This window comes from Eptatretus burgeri, chromosome 13 (genome assembly GCF_056783735.1).
Source record: "Eptatretus burgeri isolate ZD-2024b chromosome 13, Ebu_testis_v1, whole genome shotgun sequence".
Taxonomy (NCBI): Eukaryota; Metazoa; Chordata; class Myxini; order Myxiniformes; family Myxinidae; genus Eptatretus; species Eptatretus burgeri.
In genome coordinates, this window is record NC_140973.1 from 73,028,241 (window position 1) to 73,049,003 (window position 20,763).

General features: G+C 47.3%; 1 protein-coding gene across 7 annotated transcripts; it reads left to right on the forward strand.

The window, feature by feature from the left end:
- Positions 1-1,567: 1,567 nt before the first annotated feature.
- Positions 1,568-19,771, forward strand: PHF10 (PHD finger protein 10). Of its 7 annotated transcripts, none has more exons than XM_085853006.1 (13): positions 1,568-1,985; positions 2,087-2,169; positions 3,653-3,759; positions 4,049-4,179; positions 4,330-4,413; positions 8,885-9,018; positions 9,132-9,275; positions 9,461-9,570; positions 12,895-13,057; positions 15,668-15,853; positions 16,904-17,012; positions 18,005-18,193; positions 18,313-19,771. In XM_085853006.1, the coding sequence occupies exons 2-13, from the start codon at positions 2,104-2,106 to the stop codon at positions 18,405-18,407; spliced, it is 1,518 nt and encodes a 505-aa protein (XP_085709132.1). In that variant the 5' UTR covers positions 1,568-1,985; positions 2,087-2,103; the 3' UTR covers positions 18,408-19,771. The 7 variants fall into 7 exon arrangements, with proteins under 7 accessions (XP_085709132.1, XP_085709135.1, XP_085709131.1 ...); XM_085853009.1 differs by having other exon boundaries at positions 4,069-4,179; XM_085853005.1 differs by having other exon boundaries at positions 2,090-2,169.
- The last annotated feature ends 992 nt before the right edge of the window (positions 19,772-20,763 follow it).

The window sequence follows — 20,763 nt, forward strand, 5'->3', positions numbered from 1 at the left end:
CAGCCCTGTCCTGTGACGTCACGGCCAGCCTCCAGGGACTACTAAAAGGGGTTTACGCAGACACACTTACCCTATCCCGTGTCCCTATCTAATTACGTGACAATTATCATTTCCCCCTTGAAGAAATGAACATTTACTAGACAACTTATCACCACTGAATTGCTACTTATTACATCGAGATCCTGGTAAACTCGAACAGCATGGCATACCTAATTAAACATCCTAATTACCCTTTGAATGCATACCCCCCCCTCAAACGTAACAATATGAAATGAACGTTTCACTAATATTAGTGCAGTACACACACACACACACACACACACACACACACACACACACACACACACACACACACACACACACACACACACACACACACACACACACACAACAGGGGTAATGCTTCGAAACATCTCATTGGTTCGAGTATCGTTTTGACTTTTGAATCCGATTGTGGTGCCTATTTTTAGATCCTAGTGGAGGAACTCTAAGTCTTACTCACGTTGTTGTTCCTCATCTTCTTCTTGTGGACTTTTTTGTTTAACAGCCGACAGTTTTCATCGAAACTTCCTGAAACTTGGCATATATATGTAAAAATACCCTGTGCAGACAGTAACCATCTCCGATTTTGAAAATTCCTCGTAGAAAAAAAAGTTATGACGTCAAAAAATCTCTGCTAATGGAAATCGCCTAAAAAAGTTATCTCCGAAACTAGGCAAGCTTTTTGAATTCTTTTTGTGGGAATCGAACAGGGCATTAGCAGAGATGAATTACCGCACATATGATACATCACTATGACGTCATATCAATTTTTATGACGTCATATCAATTTTTATGACGTCATTCCTATTTTTGACATTTTTTTGTTTCACAACCCAGAGTTTTCATCGGATCTTCGTGAAACTTGCCATGAATATGCAGAAAGCCCACGCGCAGGCGGTAACCATCTCCGATTTTGGAGATTTTTCCTAGAAAGAAAGTTGACGTCATAATATCGCCGCTAATGGCAATCGCCGACACCATTATGTCCGAAACTAGGCAAGCTGTTTGAATTTTGTTTGCGGGAATCAAGCCGGGCATTAGCACAGACAATTGATCGCAAACCTGTAACATCACAATGACGTCATATTGCCCCCGGGCCCATTCTAGCTCTCAGAGCCCCAGTTTTAACGTCCAACCGAGGGATGGGACACATTGATAAATTCCCCTGGATGATAGTGTACAGTTTAATGTTGTCGCTGGGCCAGGATTCGAACCCAGGATAGATAGCTTCTAATGGAGACGAGAGTGTCCTATCTCAAGGCCATCCTGCTTTTAACTTTAGTACAGTACAAAATGAAGGTGTGTGGGGAGGAGGCGCGAGGTAATCTTTTATAAGCGGTGTATGAACGGGGTTGTCCATTTAGTGTATGTCATCATGTTTTCTGAGCTCGGCTGGTTTCTCATGCGGACACTTCTTTGGTTTACTTCCCTCGTATTTTATTGCTATTAACATCTTAAGCTAAATAATATTTTGTGTTCGCCGTAGCATAATCCTTTACATGTAAAAGTATTTACGAGATTGGGCGCAAAATGATATAAATGACGATGAACGGTCCGAAAGTTCCCGGATGTTGATTCTTCGTTCGTGTTGAGGTTCAGTTAACGTTTAAACCCAAGAACTTGATCGGAATGTAAAGCAATTTAAAATACAATCGAACACACGTTTAAGGGCAAGGCATGGATCTTTAACCTGACGCATGTTGGTTAGACCGAGAAGAAAGGAAATACGATCGACAACCTCGAATTCACCTCATGAACCGGGAAAATACGAGTTCTTGTGCTTGTTATTGTTTGCGACGTAAAATATTTTCAACAAACCTGGAGGTTCAAATGACAAGGACAATAATAACGAAGCGAAGGTGAGAAAATTATTTGAATTCAACACAAAATAAACCGTTTCCATGTGACGTCATTCCAACGAAGGACCAAAACACTAATTCCCGGTAAGTTTGTCCATTATTTTAAAGACGATATTAAAAGCACACGGGACAATGATTATTATGATTGTACAATGGAACGTTTGTAATTGTGTGAACGCTCCCAGCAGGAGCCGTGACAGCAATGGCTTCTGGGGCGAGTTCTGCGTGTTCGACCGATAATGGAAGCTTGAACTCGCAGGCTTTTCGGGTACGTGGGACACGAGCACACTGGAGGGAACACAGGAGATGGACGGCTTGAAAGGGACGGACGGACGAGCGCCGTGATGGACGGACGGACACTGTGGTGGACGGACGGACGTACGCTGTGGTGGACGGACGGACGCTGTGGTGGACGGACGGACGGACGCACGCTGTGGTGGACGGACGGACGGACGCACGCTGTGGTGGACGGACGGACGGACGCACGCTGTGGTGGACGGACGGACGGACGCACGCTGTGGTGGACGGACGGACGGACGCACGCTGTGGTGGACGGACGGACGGACGCACGCTGTGGTGGACGGACGGACGGACGCACGCTGTGGTGGACGGACGGACGGACGCACGCTGTGGTGGACGGACGGACGGACGGACGCACGCTGTGGTGGACGGACGGACGGACGGACGCACGCTGTGGTGGACGGACGGACGGACGGACGCACGCTGTGGTGGACGGACGGACGGACGGACGCACGCTGTGGTGGACGGAGGAGACGGACGGACGCACGCTGTGGTGGACGGAGGAGACGGACGGACGCACGCTGTGGTGGACGGACGGACGGACGCACGCTGTGGTGGACTGACGGACGGACGCACGCACGCACGCTGTGGTGGACGGACGGACGGACGGACGCACGCACGCTGTGGTGGACGGACGGACGGACGCACGCACGCTGTGGTGGACGGACGGACGGACGGACGGACGCACGCTGTGGTGGACCGACGGACGGACGGACGAACGCTGTGGTGGACGGACGGACGCACGCTGTGGTGGACGGACGGACGCACGCTGTGGTGGACGGACGCACGCTGTGGTGGATGGACGGACGCACGCACGCACACTGTGGTGGACGGACGGACGGACGCACGCACGCTGTGGTGGACGGACGGACGGACGGACGGACGCACGCACGCTGTGGTGGACGGACGGACGGACGGACGGACGCACGCTGTGGTGGACCGACGGACGGACGGACGAACGCTGTGGTGGACGGACGGACGCACGCTGTGGTGGACGGACGCACGCTGTGGTGGATGGACGGACGAGCGCTGTGGTGGACGCACGGATGGACGGACCAACGCTGTGGTGGACGGATGGACAGACGGACGCTGTGGTGGATGGACGGACGAGCGCTGTGGTAGACGGATAGACGGACGCACGCTGTGGTGGACGGATGGACAGCTTCAAGGGACGGATAAATGCTGTGGTGGACGGACGGACGGACAAATGCTGTGGATGGACTGACAGCTTCAAGTGGTGGAATGGACAGCTTGAAGGGGACAGATGCGCGCCGTGGTTGACAGATGGACAGCTTGAAGGAGACAGACGCGCACAGTAGTGAACGGACAGACAGCTTGAAGGGGCACCGTGGTGGACAGACACAGACAGACGGACGCATGCTGCGGTGGTCGTAAGATTGTGGCTACGAGTGGTGTTAATGTGTAAAAATCTGCTTTTTGGTGAATTGTAGGATGAAGGTGAGGATGCAGGTGAGGCCGAGGGTCCTCGCCCAGTCAAGCGGCACCGTATTGGTTCAGGGGACAGCTCTCGAAGCAGTGACACCTTGCAGGAGTCCAGGTAGAATTGTGATGATGCTCTCTTTTTGCTCTCTTTCCGAGCCACATTTGTGTGGGAAGGTCAGGGTTTGTCCACTTCACCTTTACCGTAGAGGGTCACGGGCTGTTTTGATTCCCTTGATTTCCGTGAAGAAGAGAATTTGGCTCACGAAGTTGTTAAATATTTTAAGAATCTATTTTGTAGGATGCCAGCCTTGGTGTGCAATCACGGATGGGGATAGAGCTGCAGCAGACATTCGTCTGGTTTGAGATGACCAACGCATGTGTGACCTTGGCTGTGGCATCCACAGTGGAACGTATTTCCCTGCAGACCTCCTGGTAGAATACAAATGGCCTTCGGACGATAGTGGAGAATACTACATGCTGCAAGAACAGATCAGCGAGTATCTCGGAGTTACGTCTTTCAAGCGAAAGTACCCGGGTACGTGAATACTTGAAATGTACTCGTGCAACCGTCGAAGGTCAGTGTGAATGGTGAAGCGTTTTCAAACTCCTATGTCAGATCTCGTGCAGTTCAAGAGCTGAACCTGCAAGTCATTGTGGCGTTTCCATTTTTGTTATTTCCACTTAGATCTCGAACGCCATGACCTCTCACACAAGGAGAAACTTTACCTCAGGGAGCTGAACGTCATCACAGAGACCCAATGTACCCTTGGTGAGTTTAATTTGTATTACAATGATTTATTAACACTAATATTTATTAAGTCGTTTTATTGTCTTCCTTCATTTAATTGGTTGTTTGTTTGTTTTTCTAACGGGATCTATAAGGCTCGTAGTGGAGTCACACACCCACATCTCACACACATCTCTCTCATGGGGCAGAGCACAACAACACAGGATCAACATATAGAAACTGAGCAAATGGGAAACAGGTGGACAAGAACAGCGATCCACCACAACATGAGGAGATGAGTTGTCAGTTAAAGGGAGATTGGGTCTTTCAGAATGTCAAAGTCAGAAATAGAAACGGAAGAGACCATAAGGCAGTGGTCTTGAAGGACTGGAGGGAAGTTCACTGGACAACACACATGGGAAGACCGTATCACTGGCGAGAGAATAGGAGATTGAAAGATTGGAGGTGATCATTAATATTGGACTTGGGGAGGTTATAACAGGTTAAGGGTTTCTGGTAGAGAGGTAAGTCGTGTAACTTGGAGAGTCGAGATGGCAGGTGGAGTGACGCCGTAACAGGGCATGAGGTGAAGGCCACTGTTGCCTTCGTTGGGTACGTATTTTCAGGGACACCAAGACAGTTATTGGGGGCATCAGGGCAAAACATAACTCCAACACAGGGGCACTGTCGAGATTCAACAAGGAAATTTGATACAGAAGAAGGCCATTTTTTATTTTTGTGTACATTGTCGAGGCTCGTATGAGAACGAACACACAATGCACAACAAGGGGGGGCAGGAGACGAGGGGTGGGAGTGGGAAGGACAAAACAGGGATATTAGGAGATCTGTGGAAGGGAGAGGGATGGGGTGGGGAACACCGGGTATACAAGATGGACATTATAGGGACTTTCAGGAAGGAAAGCAGGGAATTTGAAGGAGATGGGTTTGGGGTGGATTAACGGGGGTAGAAAACATCGTGGTTTTTGGATGGGAGAAGAAAAGAGGTGGTGGTGAACAGCTGTTTTGAAGGCTTGGAGGGAAGAATGGGATTGAAGAGGGTGTGGGAGTTTATTCCAAAGGTGGGAAAAATAGGAATGAAAGAGTGAAGGTGAGTACTCATTCGTGATTTTGGAAGTTTTATCAGAAGGGGGTTGCTGGCGGACCTTGAGCACCCTGCGGAAATATGGGGAGGGACATATTGCAGACAGAGCAGGGGAGGGGGGGGGGTAGGACCGGAGAGTAGATGGCAGAAGACAGAAAGACCACCGACCTGCCTGCGATGAGAGAGTGAGGAGGCCGAAAGACTCAGCCTCACCATGGGAGATACCACTGATCCTAAATGCCTTGGTTTCCACAGTGTGAAGCCAATAAATGTGAGAGTAGAGGCAGGAGCACCAGCCTAAAGGGGAGAGCAGTGCTCCATTAGGTTGCGGACGAAAGCTTTGTAAATGGTCAGGAGCTCAGGTGGGCCGAGGAAGGACTTTGCACAATGGAGGATGTCCAGTCGGCGACTGGCTTTGGAGGTCAGGTTGGAATTGTGGCTTTCCTGGGAAAGATCCTGGCAGATAGTGAGACCCAGAAGCTTTAATGAAAGGATGTCTTTGAGAGGGTTGTTGAGAAAGTAGATTGGGGTGGGGGGGGGGGGTCCAAACGGTCACTTTTGGAGAGATATAGTGAGAGTGAGATTTGTCAGGATTGAAAGACATGTTCCTCGTGTTGGACCAGTTTGTGATTTTTATCCAGATCTGCAGAGACCGAAGAAGCTGCGGCTTGCCGGTTTGAGGGATGACAGTTGGTACGGCAGAGGATGGTGTCATCAGCAAAGAGATAGAGGATTTTCAAGAGATCATCCATCTATAATTTCAGCCGTGTGTGTGTGTGTGTGTGTGTGTGTGTGTGTGTGTGTGTGTGTGTGTGTGTGTGTGTGTGTGTGTGTGTGTGTGTGTGTGTGTGTGTGTGTGTGTGTGTGACCGCTGTTTCTCGACAACCACTGATCTGATCTAATTGAAACTTGCCAGGTATATTGCTGGGGACCTGAGTATGTGCCTTTTCAAGGTTTGATATTAATCGGACAAGTGCTTCCAAAGTTATGGCCATTTATTTACCAACCAATGACAGGACACGTTGCTGCGTGGCTTGGCCGTTCGGGAAGAGATCCTCAGTCGTGTTCCCCATTACGGGTTGCAACGTACAGACTTCCAGATAGTGATGACACTGTATTCTAATAATTTCTCGATTTCTTATGCGCATTTATAGATACACACAATGCCCCAATCCAGTCGTTGTTTACGAGAGCAAAGGAACGGCCTGTGTAGTTGTTTGAAAGTTTTTTTTATTGGGGGGGGGGGGGTTGCACGTATGGCCACGCACGTACGGGCATGCACGTTTGGCCACGCACGTACGGGCACGCGAGAGCGAAGGAATGGCCTGTGTGGTTGTTGTTTCTGGCTCGCGGTTTGAAAGTTATTTTTTTTTTTTTTGCACATACGGCCATGCACGTACGGGCATGTGCTTGTTGATTAAAATTTGAGAAAAAATAATGAAAATCTGTGATTTGTGACCCTGAAAAGGGCCGTTTCGGTTTGATGAAGCTTTTCAGCTAAACCCAAGGAACTCCTCACTAATGCTTTCCTCGTCAAAGATGGCACTTAACTCCTTGTCCAAATCAGGGGAGAGCAAGTCCCCGTCGCTGTGCACATCGCTGTCACCGTCATTTGCATCCTCTTCATCCCAAATGATGTCGTCTTCTGTGCCGTCCATGTTGTTGGAGATGCAGCATTTCAGAAATGCTCGCTTCATGATGTCCAACGGTATCTCCTACCACACCTTGACGATCCAGCCGCAGATCATCAGAAGGTCGACCTTTCTCATCCTCCCGCTCTTGGTGTATGTCTTCTCCCCACTCATTATCCAGTCGAACCAGCAGTGACGTAGCCCGTCCTTGTATGGCTTGTTGATTGACACAATGAGGGGTTGCAGGAGCGATGTCATCTCACCTGGGATGATGACGAGATAATAAGGTAAGGGGGGGCTGGTCGGCACTCCCGATCCTGCTGAGGGGGATATTCATGCTCTCGGCGAAGCTTGATATGATGTAAAACTGGAAGCGTGTCTTCTTATCAGCCATATCATCGGGTAGATGCTGGGAGATGTATGTGCCGCGTGGAACTGACATTTGGCGGCGTGTCTTGAGCCTGTAAGCCCACGACGGACTGGCCATGAAGTCCCCAATGTCATCATCCTTAGCTAAGCTCCTTGCCTTCAGCCTGAGAGCAAGTGTTGAGATGGCGTAACCCTCTGCTCTCTTCTCCTGGACCCAAGCGACAAAATGCTCCTCGAGCGGAGGCCACTTTGCTGACTTTCCCCTCAGCGCCTTCTTCTTCCTTGGCATCTTCTCTGTTGTTGCCTTACTTGTTCTCTAGCGCCGGATGACGGACTCATCCATGCTGAATCGCCTCCCAGCTTTCCGGTTCCCAAACTCTTCTGCAGACCGGTAGACGGAGAGTTTGAACGCTGCGGTGAATGAACGCCTTGACATCTTGATAGATGGAATGGATGATACGTGACGTAATCTGGTGAAGTAAGCCGAGGCACCCACGAAGCACAAAGCTGCCCTTCTTGAGGGTCACGTGACCGCCCCCAGCCTGTTGTCGGATGCACATAAGTTTGTGCGCAAGCTTATTTGAGTTGGGTGCTCCCTTATTAGACTAGCTATTGTGAATAATTACTTTTTTGATGCGAAACCAGGTGTTCTTCTTCTTCTTTTGTGTTTAATGGTGTTTTCAGAGCCGCAAGGCTCTATATATGCCTCGAGCCGAAACTTCGGGTGTCTTTATTTAATTTCCGCACACAGTTAATAAAACGCCGTCCAAACTCTTAACCTGAACCGATTTACAAAATTTAAATGGCGGAATAGAGCTTAACAGCAGTTCCGACTGCTAAAAGAAGTGTTCATTTGGAATATAATTGAAATTCAGCATTGATTGTTTTTAAGACAGATTTTTTTTTCAACACCAGTGTATTAACCGCTCCCCTGACTTTTACCTTTTTTTGCCGATAAAAAAGTGCGGTTTATGCATCGGAAAATACGGTACTTGTCAAAAAAAATAAAAATTTGCCAAGTAATAAATTTGAAGAAAAGAAATGTTTGATTTATGATTGGTGTAAATCATGCCAACACAGCAAATGTATGACATCAATCTCTGCAACAACGTGTGGAGAGGCGAGCACAGCGAGCCGACCCACTCAAGGGAATTTTATCGCCTGCCTTTCGGGGATTCTTTTCTTCGACTCGTTTTTATATACACATGACCAAGTTACAAGTGAAAAACCAGTCAACATCGGCCTGTCAGGTAGATTTTCAGGACCACACGTGATCTCATTCATTTTGCTGAACTCTAAATATTTCTCATATGTTGGAGGAATGACCATGTTTTAATTGTTTATCACTGTGTTAGTTTGTTACATCCATTATAGGCTTTCTTGTCCCTCCTTGACCACAACCCACATTTAGGCCTCACAGCTTTGCGCAGTGATGAAGTTGTAGACCTCATGATCAAGGAATATCCAATGAAGTATTCCGAGTACTCCAACGTCTTGCAGGATCAGGAGAGACAGCGCATCACAGATCGATACCGCGAGTACTCGGTGAGTGATTGTTGGTCCAGGGCACAAAAACAGAATAATGCAATTCTCCATGAAACTGAGCATCTGTGCAGTTGTGCCATCGTGTGGTGACTTTGTGCCATTCATATTTTCAGCAGCAGCAGAGTAGCCAGAAGGTAGAACCAGGAAAGGTCCCAGAGTACATAAAGAAGGCAGCACGCAAGGCAGCTGAATACAACTCGCACTTGAATCATGAACGCTCCGAGGAGAGACGAGCCTACTTTGACTTGCAAACATATGTGAGGCTTTTCCATTCTACAGCTGCTTCCTGCATGTAAACACATATGCTGCACCTCGGCATATTTTCGTCTTGGTTTTGAGCTTTTTAATGGGATTACCGAATTACACTTTATAACTTCTTAGAATCAACAAAATAAAAAATTAAGTCCTTCCACTCCCTTTCCCACCAATTGTATACCCACAGACAATCCAGGTACCTCTGATCAGGCCGAAGATTTTACCCCCAGAGGAAACCAAGGTTGGAGCTTACCCAGTGGCCCTCATTCCTGGGCAATTCCAAGAGTATTACAAGAGGTAGGTCAAGTTATGGATAAATAAGCTGAAAGACTTTGATGTCCTTTTATTTATTTGCATTTATCCAAAGGGGATAACCGTACTCTATTGAGCAATGGACAAAGGCCTTGTCGGTTGTGAGTAGTTCTGGTTTTTCAAGAAAGCTATGTTAAATCAACATTTCTTGGAGTCCCAGTCAATGTTTTGCTTTTTCACCGTCTTGTTTTTGCAATGTTATATTGCTCTTTTAAGGGGAACCCAAACACTCAGACCACCTCAACGTTAATCTATCTATCCCCTGATACCATACAAAATAGATACGATATGTCTTATTCTGATTTGTGATTTATAAAGTTGGTAATTTTGTGATTAAAAGTCGAAATCTTCCTCTTACTCACACTTAGCCATGACGTCACAACTGGGAGTCAACCGCCATATCAGTACTGTATACGGGTTACGTCGTGGTACGATTTGACTCGATGGCGAATAATTTTCGATTTTCCAAAAATATGCTGAGTCGGTGTCCTTAGTGGTTATAGTAACACAAACCGAGATGGTTTCATGCTACACCAATGGCCAAAAGACCCTACAAGTTTGCCAGAAATTGGATGAGGTTTGTCCGAAATACCTGAGTGTGGATCGGGCCTACAAAATGTTTGCTTTTGTGCTCGGAACATTTTACAGAGCACTGTTATGAAACAACATAGCTTGCTAGATCTTGTGGTTATCCCCCACGATTGAGAGAGGATGCCATCCACACAATTAAGTGAAAGAAACAGTCGTCGCTCGAAACTGCAAGACCATCTCCACCCAGCTACCAGCAAATGTGCACAGGCGATTTGAGCGGTGAATCGAACAACTTGTTGGCCAACCGATGACCGATCTCACCTCGTCACCACCCACCTCGATGGTGGGACATGGGCATGACATGGCATGACCACAGACACGACAGTGGAACACGGCACGACAAAAGAAAGACGACTATGGGACACGGCACAACCACAGAGAGACGACGGTGGGACATGGCACGACCACAGAGAGACGACGGTGGGACATGGCACGACCACAGAGAGACGACGGTGGGACACGGCGCGACCACAGAGAGACGACGGTGGGCCACGGCGCGACCACAGAGAGACGACGGTGAGCCACGTGCGACCACAGAGAGACGGTGGGCCAGGGCAGGGCATGGACACGACGGTGGGGCACGGCAGGGCGTGGAAACGACGGTGGGCCACGGCACGACCACAGAGAGACGACGGTGGGACACGGCGCGACCACAGAGAGACGACGGTGGGCCACGGCGTGACCACAGAGAGACGGTGGGCCACGGCGTGACCACAGAGAGACGACGGTGAGCCACGGCGCGACCACAGAGAGACGGTGGGCCACGGCAGGGCATGGACACGACGGTGGGGCACGGCATGGCGCGGAAACGACGGTGGGCCACGGCACGACCACAGAGAAACGACGGTGGGACACGGCGCGACCACAGAGAGACGACGGTGAGACACGGCGCGACCACAGAGAGACGACGGTGAGCCACGGCGCGACCACAGAGAGACGACGGTGAGCCACGGCGCGACCACAGAGAGACGACGGTGAGCCACGGCGCGACCACAGAGAGACGACGGTGAGCCACGGCGCGACCACAGAGAGACGACGGTGAGTCACGGCGCGACCACAGAGAGACGACGGTGAGCCACGGCGCGACCACAGAGAGACGATGGTGAGCCACGGCGCGACCACAGAGAGCCGACGGTGAGCCACGGCGCGACCACAGAGGGACGACGGTGGGCCACGGCAGGGCGCGGACACGACGGTGGGCCACGGCAAGGCGCGGGCACTACGGTGGGCCACGGCAAGGCGTGGACACTACGGTGGGCCACTGCACGGCACGAACACTACGGTGGGCCACGGCACGGCACGAACACTACGGTGGGCCACGGCACGGCACGAACACTACGGTGGGCCACGGCGTGGGCACGACGGTGGGCCACGGTGCGGACATGACGGTGGGCCACGGCGCGGACACGACGGTGGGCCACGGCGCGGACACGACGGTGGGCCACGTCACGGCAAGGGCACGTAGGTGGGCCATGCTATGGCACAGACACGTAGGTGGGCCATGCTACGGCATGGACACGTAGGTGGGCCACGGCACGGACACGTCGGTGGGCCACGGCACGGCATGGACACGACGGTGGGACACAGCATTTCTCACCCATTTTATCGACGGTGTCCAAGTATGCCCGTGTCCCTGCCTTTTCCGTGCCTTCTGTCTGCTGGAGTAATATAACTAATTTTTCAATTAATATAAAAAAATCCAAACTATAACAGAGCAAACACACAAAAAAGAAAACAAAACAAGAAAACATTCTCTCAGACACATTCTGGTGTCTGTGTCTGTCTTTGTGGTGCCATTTTTCTCAGTGATGGCTGTTTGGATCTTCGTCAAACTTTGAGGTTCATGGTTGAGCCCCAAACTGTTTTTGGCCAAAAAAATTGAAAATTTTGAAAACAAAAAGTTGGTTTTTTAATTATTATTATTTTATTTTTTTATTCGCTCTTCAGTGCCTCAGCCTTTGTAGCAATGTGAAATATAATATTAAATGTTCCCTGACCACATTCCTTAGTAGGTGGAGGGATGTATTTTAGGCCCTCACAAAAAATACACTGGGCAATACCTGGTGTTCCTGCTCGTCCCTTATAAATCGTCAATTGAATTGAAAAACAAAACCTACCACTCTCTATTGAACATGCAACCGGCGTTTTCATCTTCACCACCACTTCCAGTCGCCATCTTCGTCTGAATCGCTCGCACATGCCTCGAAACGATCAGGTTCTAATTAATCCCCTCAAAAGCGTTTCCATCACTTATTTTGTCTCCAATCGTTTCTTCAAAATCCCACTGATCAGTTTCAACACACTGAGAATCTTCTGAGTTGTTAATGATGGTGGAATCAGGATCTGAATCCGAGCTCAAAATACACTGTACACCGATGTACATCTGGCAAAAAATGCCATATTAAAAAAGCTGCCATTTGGATCAAGGTGTGACGTCACTGGCGAGAATCGAAAATCGACACGAGAGCTTTTTGTTTGAGCAGCAATCACTTTGTGATTGGCAAAAAATATTCAAAAACTTTTCCCTTCAAATTAGAATGTGATGTATGATTTTCAATGGTTTTCAGTGAACGAAAATGTGTTTTGGGTTCCCCTCTAAGACTCCGTTGTACTTGTCTGTTGAAGACGAGACGTGGAGCCAAAGGTATGAAACCCACTTGGTGTGCCGTTTATAAAGGAACACTAAGATGTACAAAACCCACAACACATGCCGTTTAGGTACACACCCAATGAGCTTCGCTATCTGCCGATAAACACGGCGCTGTATGAGCCACCCCTGGACCCCAACATGCCTGCTCCTGACTCCGACGGAGCTGAGTCAGATGATGCTGATGAGGATCCGAGTGTGAAAGAAGAGAAAAAAGATAACGACAGCTCGTCGGTGAGTGCACTGTGCTACTATTGATTACATGCCATATATTATGCTGTGACTCGGGGACTCTGTTTTTAATTTGGGATCACATGCTGAGAAAACCAAGTGAATGGTGGAGTTCAAATCATAACTTCACAAGGTCTGCATTGCTTGAGGTATTTTTGAATATAAGCAGACTGAAATGAGTGCAAGTCGATAGGACAGCCAGCTTCAACACCCAGTCCAATGAATGGTGTACCCTGAGGATCGGGTTCTTTAAATTATGCGTACACAGTGGAAGATTTCTTCTTTTTTTGTTTTTACACAAGATCGAGGCTCATGGAAGAGCAGCATGACAGGGTAAAAAAGGAACGATGTTGCTGGGGCACTATGACTGAATACAACAAGCAAGGATTCAATAAAAAGGAGAAAGAAGAGGGAGAGAAAGAACCCCAACCGAATCATACCAAAGAGTTTAAAAATAAATGTTTGTATTGCTTCCTTGCTTTGATGCGCAGCATTTAAAAAGGATAGAGCACAGACAATTACCCATAGCTTGGCAACCATTGTGTAGACTTGATGGGCCTAATGGTCGCCTCCTGTGTTGAATTACCTGTAAGGGAACTCGCATAATGTGAAGTCATCAGCAAAAAGGAAGAGAGGGGTTTTCCAGAGTATCAGGTAGGTCTTTCATGTTGATGTGGAACAAGACTGGGCACCAAACACTGCCTCCACTGGGAGGGGAGAGGAGAGTTGACGGTTCAAATGATAGCAACGTGTTGGTCGTGTGAGTGGGGATGTGAAGAATTCAGGAATGAAAAAGGCCTTGTATGCCACATGTGTAGAGCCTGGCATGTAGAGCAGGATGTCAGACTGCACCGAATGTCTGAGATAAGTCCAGGAAGACAGTCCTGCCCTCCTGTTCGAGCTTTGGGGCCTCCAACCATTGCCGAGAAAGAACCTGAAGAGTTTGACTGGGCTGGAATCCAAACTGTTGCTCAGATATCTGACTGTTGGAAAAGAGGAAAGGCTGGACATCAGCATCAATGACGAATTCCATTACTTTTCTTGTAATGGGAAGCAAGCTCACTGTTCTGTAGTTGAGAGGAAAACAAGGAAAGAATCTGGAAAATTGAGAAGAATGTTGAAGTTTAAAGGTTGTGCCTCGTGGGTATAGCTTGTGGTGTATTTGCCAATTTTTTTGTTGTTGTTATTTAATTAAAATCGGAGTGATACTGCCATTGATTTGAGGAAATGTCAAACCAAACAAACCCAAAATACTTTGACAGTTTTGGAAAACATTTTCAAGGTACATAAATCGTCTTTTCCCGAGTGGTTTATTTTTTAACCTTGAGTACCTCTGTATCAAAGCTGTGAACAGGGTGCAATGGATTCGGCGTCATGTGGTTTCCTCGCAGAGGATTCTTTTGATGTGGGAAGTTGTGCGTGGGGAGGAGGGCGGAGGATTTATGGGGGCGCTGAACCCTTGCGAGCGGGTCTGCTCGCTTCCTGCCATTGTACTTTGTGACGCAAATCAAGCATCTCTGACCCATTTGAGCTTTGTCCGATGTGACCCAGAGAAGGCTCAAAGGTTGATCGTCGGTTACTGTATTGCCATGCAATCAAGGGCCTGTCTATGTATTACATATGCAGAAATTACGCAACATTTGACCCTCTTTCTATTGTATGCACATTTCTTATTCTCACCCCACTCCAACATCCTTTCCCCACCTCCCACCCTCTCTCATCCACACTCTCCTCAATTCCATTAACACTGAAGCTGAAGCCGTTTGGATTCTCAAGTTCGTTGCTTAGTTGCCATTTCATTACGTCTGCCACCAAAGGTGGACAGAGATTGTTTTCACCAATGTATGCCTGTCTGTCTCTGTTTGTCTGTGAGCAGGATATTTCAGAAAGTTGTGGATGGATTTGGATGAAACTTGGTGGACAGGTTGGGTGTGCGACAAGGATGTATTGATTAGACTAGCAAGTTGCCCATGGCTGCACGAGATTCTAAACGGGTTGGGATAAAGGAGCGAAAAATGCAAATGGCATCTTCTATCATCAAGCCGGCAAGCTGGGAGTAAACAATTCAGGTTTATTGCCACTTCTGATGCAAATGAAATGCTCAAATGGCAGCGAGGTGCTCCATTTGAAACTTTGTTCGATATATGTACCTTTTGGTGCCGAATGTCCATAATAAGAATGTGCGTGGGTGCCAGTAATCAATTGCAAATTAATAATAGGGTTTCAGTGAAGATCCGGATCGTAAAATGGCAATTCTTCATCTTTGAGAGATAGGGCCAAAAACGATATATGACATGATTATCTCAAAAACTTGTGCACGGATTATGATGATAATTTCTGGATAAGTTGGGTCAGTGACAAGAACAAGCCAATTAGATTTTGGTTAAAGTCCGGATGCAGATGCGGCCTATCAGTGGGATACAAAACGTAAACTGTTCAGCTAGGCGGAGGTATGCGCTCCACCAAGCGCTATTCTAGATGCTTGTTTCATGGTTTTGTGCATGTGTCACATCATTTATGTATATTATTTTTCATTGAATCCTACTGGTCTGTTCGGTGGTCTTCATGTGCTCAAAAGGTCACTGACCTTAACATTGTGTTTTCTTCCACCAGGTCTCTGACTCCAGCAGCTCCTCGGAAGAGGGTGAGAGCCCTCATGAGATCCAAGGCGACACTTCGCAGTCACGGACCCCGACCGCGTCTCAAGGTGCACCAGGCAAGGATCGTGCCGGTCCTCCGGCTTCCAAGGAATCAACGCCTCGCCGCACCGCACCTTCAAAGTCTGTTCCAGGTTACAAGGTAGCTGTTGTTCCCTGCAGCCCTCCACCCGCTGCAACTCCGACCGCTTCGGCTCCCGCTCTTCCACCCAGCTCCTCTTCTTCCTCCTCTACTTCCTGTTCTTCCTCTTCCTGCACTTCTTCCTCTGCCACCTGATGCGGCGTGTTCCTCGACACTGCTGCCCCAGCGATGTGTGGTGAAGATCTTACACTTCTGCCAACCATTCAGATCCTTTCTTTGCTAACACACCACCAGCAAAGGTGGCGTGACAGTTCAACACATTGTGCGCCTGCACAGAATAGTTCCCGTCGCTCCTTTCCATGTGGTCTCTACCTTTTGAACTGTTATGTTGAACTGTCTGCTTGTCCATTGCTCCTCTTGCTGATTCCACCTCCTCTTGCTGGTTGACCCATTAAATTCAGCCTTGACCTGCCTTTCCCATTAGCTGTTACGATCAATCTATAGACCATAGACTGTTGTTTTAAAGTTGGCTTTTCCTTTCGCCATCGATAGTGGATGGACGTAGTTAATCTATTCGTTTGTTTTTTTTAATCTTTGCACAGTGTTGTATGATCCCTGTTAGCGAGCACTTTGTGATGTTTGGACTCTGTTTTGTTGCCTCCGAAGGATAGTACTGTATTTGTTCCATTGTTTATACTTTTCCACATATGCTGTTCTATTTATCGACATTTATTTTTATTTGTTCTTCGAGATTTTAACCTTTAAATGAAAATGGTGCTATGCCACTGTGCATGCACATGATGCTATAATAATATTTTGTTCTGAGTTTGGATTAAAAGAAACAAAAGCCCAAAGATTTGCCTTGTTTCCTGATGTCGTTTTGACTCCTCATCAATGCAATGATGGCAAATCCTAAGCCCTACCCTCACCCCTTTTAACACCCGATAAACGAGTGTTTAAGTGAGACTTTATTTGAATAACTACAAGCAATACCATTATTTTGATTTGCCAATTACTCGTGCAATAGCTCAATCTGTTGAGTGATGACAGATTGTTAATCGATTACTTCTGGTTTTTTTTTCCATCCTCCTTCCTCATTCCTTTTCTCAGTCCAAGGTTGTACCAAATGCTGTGTGTGGAATTTGCTTACGTGGCAAGGAGTCAAACCGGCATGGTCGACCCGAGGCACTTGTACATTGCTCACAGTGTGACAACAGCGGTGAGAAGCCCAATATACACAAACTTTTAACCATTCATTTCATTGTTCCTCGAATACCTGTATCTTGCTTTTGCAGAAGTCCAAATATGAAGGGATTCTAACTCCCCATGCTAACCCAGATGGCCTGTTGTTTTGCTTGCAAAGTTGGCACCACTGATTACAATCTTGAAGTTTTTGCTACAAGTTTATAACCTGGGATTGCTCGTGGTCCAATGTTTTATTAACTTTGACTGTCATTTTCATCAGTACTGGGAAGGCAATGGCAAACCACCCATTACAACCCTTGCCAAGAAACTGCTTCGACGGTACTGAATCTGCCTTCGGACAGAACACCAGAATACAAACTCGAGAGAAGTCGATGGCGCACCATCGCAAATCCCCACGCTTCCCACCTGAAGGAAAGTTGAAAGATGGCAAAACGTTCCACCAGGAATGACCCAGTATCAAATTTTGACCCCTTTGACCTGAAGTCCGCACCCCCCCCCCCCCCCACCGGGACATGAATCCCAGGTCAAATCCAAAAAATCATTACATATTTCATGCATCCACCAATGTTGATTGCACATACAAATTTTCATGAAAAAATGTTTTAAAGTGTGCCTGCAATTGCATTTTTTGGTATTTGGCCAAAAATGCGACTGCTCTTGCACCTTCGTTCCACATGATTATCAGAACGACCAAGATTGGTGAATTACTGCCCAACCGTTGGAGATACTATGATTGATGGATGGATGGACAGGATACACAGACAGACAGAGCCAATTTCAATATCCCCCCCATTTTTTTTTCAAAAAGTGTGGATATAATAATTAATCAGCTATCATTTTCACTATACAACTACAACCGTACCTTTGAGGAAATTCTTGTTTATCCGACTGATGCCGATTCCCTTGTCTCCTGTGTCTTGTCACCCTTCTACTCCAGCTGATGCTTCAGCCAATGTTGAGTGATTTTTGTTTTTTTGCTCTCAAATGATGTCGTTTCTCTATTAGGGCACCCTTCATGCCTGGACATGAGTGCGGAGCTCGTGGCAGTGATAAAGACCTACCCTTGGCAGTGTATGGAGTGCAAGGCATGTGTCTCGTGTGGCCAGCCACACCATGAGGAGCACCTCATGTTCTGCGATACCTGTGACCGGGGATTCCACACCTTCTGCGTCGGCCTCGACTACATCCCGACAGGTACGCACACTCGGGGAGCCCACTAACGATGACTCTGCCCAGTAAATTGGGAAGCCAGTGTATCATTTGCTTCGGTTGTTGGTGAAGTGGAAGGTGGTTTGTGATCATGTGTGCTGCAGGGCGGTGGAATTGCCGGGCATGTGAAGTGGATCTTGCAACACCCAAAAAGAGCGGGAAAACTGGGAAACGTGGCAAGAGCAGCAGAGAAGGCTGAATGCAGTCGCATCCATTTCAACTCGCACTTGGCGTCCATATATGATTGCAATTCGATAAATAAAGTGATTTTACTGTCAGAGAGTGCACGTGTGTACTAATTGCAATTTGTGTGATATTGCAGGGGAAAGTGAGTAATTTGTTGACCACTTGGTACCAAACTTCCCTATGTGTGCTGCTCGTAAATATGGCTGCCCAACTTACAAGAGTGAACCATTACGGAGCAGCTTGGAGTCGTTAGGTTTTTCCTTGGTGAAGGTGTCAAACCATGTGACATTAGAAGAACGCCTGCACAATATGGTACAAACTGTATGCCGTGGAAAAATGTGTATGAACAGTGTGAACGGTTTTGAAAAGGATGGACGAGCGTGTGAACAACATTCTGGGTGAGTCCTGTCTGTCTCATCGATCCTTTTCAAAACCGTTCATGATATGACATTCTTACCCATTCTCCACAACATACAGTTCATGCCATATTGTGCAGTCATTCTCTCACTAATGTCACATGGTTTGACACCTTCAATAAGCACAAACCTCTGGACTCCTTTCTGCTACATAACTGTGCACTCTTGTAATGCACGTGTGGGGAAGTCAGGTACTTAAGTGGTCAACAAGTGATTTTCACTTGCTTTATCACACGTAATACAATGATTACACACTTGCATCGGTGGTGACAGTAAAATTCACTATATTTATTTATTTGCTCTCGTGTATCTGTACATTTGTTGTTTTCTTAAACATCTTCCACATCTTTATTCTGAAAAATGGAGGTAGCGAGGGAGGGTGCAAGTTAAGAAAAATTAACTTGGGAGAAGGAAGGTGGAAGAGGAGGATGATGGAGAAAAAGGGGAAATGTGATTGGAAGGGAAGAGTCAAAAAAACATTACTTACCGTATGTAATATGTAGACTGATCCTAACTGAAGTACACCATCATCTGTTTTGGTGATTGCACATTTTATTGCTTTTATTTTTCCATATACCATAAACTGTGCGCTCCATGCAGTCCTGTGGATTTCAAATGTTAACAGGACATCAAGTGAGACATTCACTTCCTCAATATGGTTGTCGGTAGTTTGTTAAAATTTTTATAAATATATAATTATGTAGTTTGAATTCTTTCTCTAAAGCTTCAGACACAAACACCGTTTTGTTCTCTAATGGTGAAAATGGGGGAGGCAGCTTCTGGTGGACTCTTTCGGTCAGGGGTCGGCAACCTTTCAGAAGGGGCATGCCAAGAGTTAACTTATTCACTCTTATTTACGGATTATTCACTCTGCGTGCCATTGGTACATTTTTAACATCAATACTAGTCCTACTTACATTTCAGTAGCTTCATTAATAAATAAATTAAAAGGCAGATGTTACCGTTTAGTGTGATCCTTGCCCCTACTTTCCCTTGCTGAGTTCATCAACCTTGAGCTAGTAGTTTGATACTTTTCCCAGCACACTAGTCTCTGAGTCTCTGAGTGCTCCAGAAGGAACAGAGAACTGACTTAATATGTGAAAACATCTGTTCACAGAAGAACACTACATGGCCAAAAGTATGTGGACACCTGCTTGTCCAACATCTCATTCCAAAATCATAGGCATCAATATGGAATTGATCCCCCCAATTTGCTGCTAATAACAGCCTCCACTCTTCTGGAAAGGCTTTCCACTCGATGTTGGAACATTGCTGTGGGGATTTGCTTCCATTCAGCCACAAGAGCATAAATGAGGTCAGGCACAGATGTTGGGTGATTAGGTCTGACTCGCAGTCGGCGTTCCAATTCATCCCAAAGGTGTTTGATGGGGTTGAGGTCAGGGCTCTGTGCAGGCCAGTCAAGTTCTTCCACACCGATCTCGACAAACCATTTCTGTATGGACCTCGCTTTGTACACCGGGGCATTGTCATGCTGAAACAGGAAAGGGCCTTCCCCAAACTGTTGCCACAAAGTTGGAAGCACAGAATCATCTAGAATGTCCATTGTATGCTGTAACGTTAAGATTTCCCTTCACTGGAACTAAGGGGTCCAGCCCAAACCATGAAAAACATCTCCAGACTATTATTCCTCTTCCACCAAACTTTACAGTTGGCACTGCTTTTGGGCAGGTAGTGTTCAACACGTTTCCACTGCTTGAGAGTCCAATGTCGGTGAGCTTTACATCACTCCAGCAGATGCTTAGGCTTGTGTTTGGCTGCTCAGCCATGGAAATCCATTTCATGAAGCTGTTGACGAACAGTGTTTGTACTGACGTTGCTTCCAGAGTCAGTTTGGAACTCATCAGTGAGTGTTTGAAACGGACGACAGACAAGTTTTTCCGTGCTATGTGCTTCAGCACTCGACGGTCCTGTTCTTTGAGCTTGTGTGGCCTA

Excerpts from the sequence above, each read along its gene's own strand:
- PHF10 (XM_085853006.1), top strand. The coding sequence starts at position 2,104 with ATGGCTTCTGGGGCGAGTTCTGCGTGTTCGACCGATAATGGAAGCTTG. Across the intron at positions 2,170-3,652 it reads TGAACTCGCAGGCTTTTCGG|GATGAAGGTGAGGATGCAGG; the intron begins GTACGTGGGACA and ends GGTGAATTGTAG. Across the intron at positions 9,019-9,131 it reads ATCGATACCGCGAGTACTCG|CAGCAGCAGAGTAGCCAGAA; the intron begins GTGAGTGATTGT and ends TCATATTTTCAG.